Source organism: Herpailurus yagouaroundi, unplaced genomic scaffold (genome assembly GCF_014898765.1).
Source record: "Herpailurus yagouaroundi ecotype Mexico unplaced genomic scaffold, PumYag 67700, whole genome shotgun sequence".
NCBI classification, from domain to species: domain Eukaryota; kingdom Metazoa; phylum Chordata; class Mammalia; order Carnivora; family Felidae; genus Herpailurus; species Herpailurus yagouaroundi.
This window is the reverse complement of record NW_024420499.1, coordinates 3,885,227-3,893,474: the sequence shown is the minus strand read 5'-3', so window position 1 is coordinate 3,893,474 and position 8,248 is coordinate 3,885,227. Positions and strand designations below refer to the sequence as shown.

Genomic DNA, 8,248 nt, shown 5'->3' with positions numbered 1-8,248 from the left:
TGCCACAAAATCCAGGATATTGGGATTCCAGCGTTAGGACTCTGGCAATTTAAGACAATGAAATGCTGAGGGAGGTTGGGGGGCCCAAAACCCAAGGATTTGAAAGGTAAATCTCTAGAGATGTTAAACACTAATCCCCTTTGCACTCCAAGTCAATCACAAGTTTAGCTTTTAGGACAGTAGAAATGGGATTGGGGGCAGGGGACAGGGTGGTGAATAGGGGAAAGCCACTGGGGCAGGGATGCTGGGCCTCTCTCCCTAGCAGCTTTAGCTGGAGCAGCTCCTATTTTATATTGAGGGATTTTTACATATGGTTTTGTTCAATAAAGGCATTCCAAAAAGAAAGAAAAAGGCAAAAACACTAAGGAAAAAAAGAGACGTGGAACCTCTATAAAGCATTCCAGTAAGCCCCCTTTGTCCTTTGTCCTTTTTGTTTCTTTTTAAGTTTATTTATTTATTTTTGACAGAGAGAGAGAGAGAGAGAGAAGGGGAGGGGAGAGGGCAGAGAGAGAGGGAAAGAGAATCCCAAGCTGTCAGCACGGAGCCCAACATGGGGCTCGATCTCACCACCGTGAGATCATGACCTGAGCCGAAATCAAGAGTCGGCTGCCCAAGCTACTGAGCCACCCAGGTGCCCCACTACCTTTGTCCTTTTTGAAAACAGGGACAAGCACTAGCAAGGATGTTTTGGCTTGGAGATGGGGAAGTAAATTGATAATAATAGCAGTTACCGTGTTAAGCACCAACTCTGATCTGGGCACAGGACTGAATGCTTACATAGATTGTGCCTTTCAATTTCCTGTGGGTCTGTGAGGAAGATGCTATCATTATCTCATTTTGCAAATACTGTTACTTTTATGGCACCTGAAGGAAACGTGCAAGAAAAGGTATTTTTTAAATATTTATTTATTTTGAGGGAGAGAGAGAGCATGTATGAGCAGGGGAGAGGCAGAAAGAGAGAGAAGGAATCCCAAGCAGGCTCAGCACTGTCAGTGCAGAGACAGATGTGGGACTCGATCTCATGAACCATGATAATCACGTTCTGAGCTGAAATCAGGAGTCAGATGCTTAACCTCAGACTGAGCCACCCAGGTGCCACCCAGGCATTTTTGAATATAATTCTACAAACAGATTTAGGTAGTTGTTCGGGGCTCATGCAGTTGAAATACACACCAAGTCAAGGTGATCTATTCTTTTGAGCCCAGGTGATTCTGAGTTCAGAAGGACCAATCACAAAGTGGCCCCTGAAATCAGAAATGTCGGATAGCTTATTCCACAAGGGAAGTGTTTTATGTTGGTTTAGGTAGAAGATTCCTCCACAGAAAGGAAAGGTTTAGTTGCAGTTAGATGTTTGTTTGAAAAGACTTTTATTAATTTGTTCATTCAGCAAATACTTAATGAGCACGAACCGCGTGCTCTGAACCCAGAATCTCAAATATACAAAACTGAGAGGCTGATTTCACATCAGCCTCAAACCTGAGGAATTTCTGAAACTTGTAAGTCCTGCTTTAGGTGACACCTGTTGAGTAAGGGCAATTTTTTAGTCAAGTTCCAATAGATATGTATGTACCTATGCAGAATGAAGAGAGCAGAATTTGTAGATTGTACATCATGAAATTCAAGAACCTTAGAAATTAGGGAGCTTGGCTGGCTCAGTCAGTGGAGCGTGTAACTCTTGATCACGGAGTTGTGAGTTCAAGCCCCACGTTGGGCATAGATACTACTTTGAAATAAATTTTGTGGGGCTCCTGGGTGGCTCAGTCAGTTAAGCATCCAACTCTTGATTTCAGCTCAAGTCATGATCTCATGGTTCATAAGTTCAAGCCCCAAGTCAGGCTCTATGCTGATAGCACAGAGCCTGCTTGACATTCTCTCTCACCCTCTCTCTCTGCCCATCCCCCACTCATTCTCTCTCTCTCTCTCTCTCTCTCTCTCTCTCTCTCTCTCTCTCAAAAAAAAAAACCCCAAAACCTTTAAAAAATAATAAAAATAATTAAATAAATTTGAAAATTTCAAAAAATAAAGAACTGTAGAAATAAAGTGGCCCATTTCCTATATTTTACAGGTCAGAGAGTCAGACAGACTTGGACTATAAGCTGTTTAACTTAGGGCAGGTCACTTCACCTCTCTGAGCCTCAGCTTCCTTGTCTGTAATGTGGAGGTAGGTAATAGACATAAGGTGATTTCTATTAAATTCTTAGTGCATTGTCTGACATGTACAACATGCTCCATATATTTTCACTGTTCTTGTGATCACTATTTTCTCAGTTGAGGGGACTGAAGCCCAGAACAGGGAAGTGACTGGCCCAAGGTCACACAGCTTGTTGCTCTTAGGATAAATATTAGGACTCAGATCTCTCTTAGTAGTCAAATAGTCCTTATACTATCCCACTCATTTTATTCATTAGGAGCAGTAATGTAAACTTCCTAGGCTTAGGAGAAATATTTTGGTTCATCCAAGTAGAAGAAGGGAGAAGAATGGCAAAGAAATGGCTGACATAAGAAAAGAAATCCTGGACCCAGAAAACAAAAGAGCAAGTGATGTATAGAGAACAAACGAGAAACAACAATTACTAGAAATTTTAAGTAGCAATGTTGGAGCATTACCGTGTCCTGTGAATCACAGGACTGATCTCCATTCTTATTCCATTACTCACCACAAACATTTCGATGAAACTGACGGGGTTTTCCTTTTTCTTGGGAATAGAGGTAGGGATGTGGTTCAGAATGCATATGTGTTTCACAGAACGTTGTCACTGTGAATTCACCTTCACTACACAACTTCTATGTGCAAAGCAAAGACCCTTACAATTGAAGTTAGAATGGGAGCATGAATACTACCAGGACCTTAGGAATGATAGATTTTTAAAGGGTGGTGGGTTGGAGGGAAACGTCATAGTAGAAGCTGTTGAGAAATTTTGAAAAAAAAAATGTCTCAACAGTAAGGCCGTGTTGTCGTTACTTGGTGTAGCTGCAGCACTAGGTAAGTACGGCACTGAGTGTGATTGATTTGTTACTTAAAAATATTCTTAAGAGTCAGAAATCTATGAGGGGTGCCCGGGTGGCTCAGCTGGTTGAGTGTCCTCCTTCGGCTCAGGTCATGATCTCACGGTTTGTGGGTTCGAGCCCCGCATCAAGCTCTGTGCTGGCAACCCAGAGCCTGGAGCCTGCTTCGGATTCTGTGCCTCCCTCTCTCTCTGCCCCTCCCCAACTCATGCTCTGTTTCTCTCTGTCTCAAAAATAAACAAACATAAAAACATTAAAAAAAAAAAAGAGATATCTATGGGAAAAGCACTCTGTCCATGTGCTAAGAAGAAAGGTTAATTTACAGTTGCCTAAACAAGAGATGATGTATTGTTTCCTAAACCGTACTTCAGTTTAATCAGAGGACTACAAGGTTAGCTGTTGCCACATCCGGGGAGTATTCAGAATATTCCAGGAGCTTCCTAAAAGGAGCAGGGCCATTTTGCTCAATTCATTACTGCATAGTGCTGGAAAGTCCAACTGAAATTACTGGCCCACCCAAAGGGATACATTAAGACTGTTTCAGCTGTAATTACCACGCAAAAGGGGCGTTCCGTGCTTATTTCATCCTTGAATCTTGAGTTTGCTGATTTCCCTCTCCTAAAAATGACATTTTATTTCAAGTAAAATCTATGGATAGCAGCTGGATTGCTTATTCATTTGATAACTTTCACCTTCACAGGGCATCAGGTACTGTTTATACAGCGCTAGACATTGCAACAGGACAAGAGGTGAGTGCTAACATTCAATCCTGATTTTTTAATTGTCCTTTAATTCACACGAATCACATTTCTTCTTTGATAGCACCTATGTCTGATAAAATGGGCGGCACTGGGTTGACGTGGGAATCTATTTCATAGATGTCCAAAGTGTCTAAAGTGGATGGTTTACTCGTGATTGACCAAAGAAAAGGGGTATGGGTTTGTGGCACTGAGAAAGAGCCTAGTAAGATAAAGAATTTGTATGCCTTACTCTGTGTGCCAAATATATATATATGTGTATATATATATATATATATATATATATATGCGTGTGCGTGTTTAATGACTGTAACTCATTTGTGCATTTTAATCACCATTCAGGTGGCCATAAAGCAGATGAACCTTCAACAGCAGCCCAAAAAGGAATTAATTATTAATGAAATTCTGGTCATGAGGGAAAATAAGAACCCCAATATTGTTAATTATTTAGATAGGTAAGTGGTTTCCCTCATTGTGTACTTGTTTTCTTTTCTTGGCAAATTATTTTATTTAACATCTGTTCATTTAGCGTCCGTTCTCCAAATACTTCTCAAATGCTAGAAAAACCTCGCGGATGCTGCAAAAGAGTAGAGTATCACATCTACTGCTAAATTTGCACCCATTTTTCTTTGTCCACCATCAAACATTTGAAGACACATTTTATGGTCTCGCTTCTAAGCATGAGCAGTTTGTGTAATTTCCTTTTGAGCATCGTGACTCCGTGTTGGCAGGAAATAGACTACTGCGTATAGAGGAGAGCTGCGGTGTTTTAAACACTTCATCAACTGTTTGGAGCCAGTGCAGTCTCTGGGTGTCTAAGTGAAGAGGGCTGGCTGTAATGGCCCCGCTTTAATGGGCGCTTTGTGATTAACTGACAGTGAGGTCTAGGGAATTGAGACTTTAATCTCAAACCTTTTTCCTAGACCAGGTAATTAATGTCTCTTTCATCAGTGGTATTAGCAGTGGGTTATAAATAGGCATTTAAAGACAGCACTAACTCTTCACTTGTGGTTAACATCTGTCTCATTCAATTTCAGTAAGTGTTTGTTTAGCACCGCTGTGCTGTGTACTCTGGGGGGATATAAAGGAAGTAAGACTAGGTCTGCAACCTCAATGAGCTTAAAATCTTGCTTTCTGTGTTTTGTGCCAGGTGGACCGGTGGGAAAGAAAGAGGGGAAAAGGGAGATTAAAAAAAAAAAAAAGGAGTCAAATTTTACAGGCGAAGCCTCTGTTTCATAAAGTGCCATTTAGGGACTATCTGTAGCAGAGGGACTTCACTCTGCTTTTTTCATTTTGTCAAAATGGCATTTGTACAAAATGGAGATTTCTAGGATGCTTTCTGTTACTGATGAGGTAGAGCCTGTAATTTTCACATTTAATAGGCTCCCCAGGTGAATCTTATAGGCACTGCAGTTCGAGCACCACTGGATAGAAAGTCTTGCTTCTTATTGATGTCAAACTTAGGGCAGGACAGGATCAGTGGGCTCACTCCATTCTCCAAAATTTCTCTCTGGCTGAGTTGGGGCGGGGAGGGGAAGAGAGACCCGATCATCCTGCCACTGTGCCTTCAGATGACTCCAGATGTTTTGAATTTTGTCCAAATTGTAGGGCTCTGGTGACCTTCCTCCCCATGTTTGATCATCTGCGTGTGCTCCTCAATAGGTGCCTAAAGAAATTGGGCCTGTTGCCCCTGATTTCTGCTGGAGGATTGAGACCTCAGCACGGTAAATCCATTGTGAACAGGAGTCTTTTTGATTCAGAAACTGCTTGAAAAGAGTTCAGTAATTAATCCAGTAGCCTCAAAATCAATGCTGAGATCTGAATGCATAACTTGCAACTCTGTATACCATGGGCCAGTTCAGTCCAAGAAGTCAACATTATGGCATATGATATAACATAGTGGCTATTCACTGCTCCTGTTTATTGAAAGTAGCTTTTATAGTGGAATGACTGACAGTAGTCAGTCACCAGAGGCCTCCTTGCTCTTTTCCTTCATCCATGGTGTGCCGTTATATCTGATGATCCTTTGACTTTCATGCATATTCTCTAATGCTAAGGAATATCTCATCACCGTCATGGATATTTTCCTCTTGTTATATAATATGGCCAAATGCAGACATTAATTGTAAATTACCTTAATGGGGATATAAAAGAGTCCCCACTTCCTTAGACCTGAGTCAAAGTCTTTTTATTCTCTTCTTATAGCTACTTAGTGGGTGATGAACTATGGGTGGTCATGGAATACTTGGCTGGCGGCTCTTTGACTGATGTGGTCACCGAGACCTGTATGGATGAAGGCCAGATAGCAGCTGTGTGCAGAGAGGTAAGAAAACAGAGTGTTTCTAGCAGATGACAACACTAAAACCGGCAGTTCTTTTTCTCTGATTATCCAGAATGTGTAGAACATCAGAGCGATGATCGCGTGTCTTTTCTATGAAAAAAAATTGGAGAGCCTAACTTCAATTTAAATCCTTTCCTAATCGCACTCTCCTACCCTCCCTTCCCAGCCTGTTGTATATCCTGGTCATTTTGCTATGGATCTTTTGAACTCTGTTATGCCATTTGCAAGGTGAATGCTCGGCCCGCATGTTGTAGCCTCGATGAACACGGAAAATAGCAATGGTGGCACAGAAGTTTCTTCACATTTGGGGGGATTTTTACACGCTGATGATTTTGTCCTGCACGCACAACGTGAGCCACGTGAATTACAAACCACTGTAATCCCATCATTCTCGAGAAGGCAATTTAAGCAAGGTCCTCCCTCAGCCCAGACAGTCATTGCTTTCACAGTCCAATTTGGACATCCCTCACCCCCCTCGAGGGGGCCTGAGTCCGCCTCTTTTCCAATAGCGGTGTCATATCCCTGGTTTTGAGCTAAACGGAGGACATGTTTTCTTATATTTTTTTCAATATTTAAAAACACACCCCTCTTTGGAGTCTCATCCGGGGCATTACCCTCCACCCCATTCATTGTGGTGAGGTTTTCTCTAGACACAAATATGAACTCTGACCCACTGCTGCACCTTGAAAACCAATGGCGGGAACACAAAACCAAGTAATTTCGGCCAGTCTTTGCTTGCGTTTTATTTTAAATAGTTTGCTCAAATTTCCTCCTCCCTTGCTCTCCTCCCATCTGCCTTTCCTCCTCCCCAAGGATGTACGCATATCCACCAAACACATGTATTTTCTATTCACGCAGTGAAGCAAGCTTCTACTCCTTAGGAGAATATTCTGCCCTGAGTCTACGGTTTCCATGTTGCATGATGCAAAGCCATTTCCAAGCAAGTAACTGTAGCCACTTCATAGACTAGAAGTGGTTCCCAACCATGGCTGTCCATCAGGGGTAGCTTGGGGCACTCGTTTTAAAGGCAGATTCCTGGGTCCCACTTCAGGCCTACTGAATTAAATACCGTGGATACAGAAGCTTAGTACAGCTGTTTAAGACCAAGCTGAATCCGTACCCTCCAGATACTAGGTCAAAGTATGATTATTAATTGGTTAGTTTGGCTGACTCAGAAGCTTTTATAATGTATTCTGCTAAGTTACAGCATTGATGTAAACAGTAATGTGATTTCAAAATGATACTACAATAGTAATCTATTTTCCTTGACAATGCAAAAGTATGCCTTTGCCCCAAGTATATCTAGAAACAAAATGTAAATTGTTTTAAATTCTTTGCGATATAATTAGAACTTTTTTTTTTTTTCTGATTCAATAGTGCCTCCAAGCTTTGGATTTCTTGCACTCAAACCAAGTGATCCATAGAGACATAAAGAGTGACAATATCCTTCTTGGGATGGATGGCTCTGTTAAATTGAGTAGGTATTTGGGTTCAGATGGTGTTTGAAAGAATATTGGAGGATTTCTGCTCATTTACTGTCTATCTTGAGATGAAAATGGCTATTGAAGGTGATTGGTTTAAAGGCATTCAGAGCCCAGTTTGAAGTAAAGAATTTTTTTCTAATTCTGTGTTCCTGTAGATCGTGGCCAGATTCTGAGGGGTTAACATTTCAGAATTTCTAGTGACTTCTATCTGCTGGATGATAAATACCTAAATAGAAAGCTGAAAGATTCTGTAAGTTAAAAGGAACAGCAATGGGGAGGGAACCAGACTGAGGTCTAGGAAAAATGACATCACATTCATAAGTTATTTCAGACCCTTTTAAAATCAGGGCCACTGGAGAGATCAGGTAATAATAGATATGAGCTAGGGAGTTGTGGAAGCTCAGTGTCAAACAGAAGAAGGTACAGCCATATCTGAAAGTGATCTATTGTTAAAAAAAAAAAAAAAAAAAAAAAAAAAACATGAGAAGAATTTGGGGCACCTGGCTGGCCCAGTCATTTGGGCGTCTGACTTGATTTCAGCTCAGGTCATAATCTCATGGTCATGGGATCAAGCCCCTTGTTGGGCTCCGTGCTGAGCCTGCTTGGGATTCGCTCTCTCCCTCTCTCTCTGCCCCTCCCCTGCTCATGCTCTCTCTCTC

General features: G+C 41.6%; 1 protein-coding gene across 16 annotated transcripts in view; it reads left to right on the top strand.

The window, feature by feature from the left end:
* The window catches only part of PAK3 (p21 (RAC1) activated kinase 3), a 252,325-nt gene that overhangs the window by 223,568 nt on the left and 20,509 nt on the right, over positions 1-8,248 (top strand). For all 16 annotated transcript variants that reach the window (XM_040468414.1, XM_040468412.1, XM_040468407.1 and 13 more), the window contains 4 exons: positions 3,707-3,755; positions 4,107-4,219; positions 5,970-6,087; positions 7,483-7,582. In XM_040468414.1, the coding sequence (XP_040324348.1) occupies positions 3,707-3,755; positions 4,107-4,219; positions 5,970-6,087; positions 7,483-7,582 (380 nt within the window). The remainder of the gene's footprint in view (positions 1-3,706; positions 3,756-4,106; positions 4,220-5,969; positions 6,088-7,482; positions 7,583-8,248) is intronic.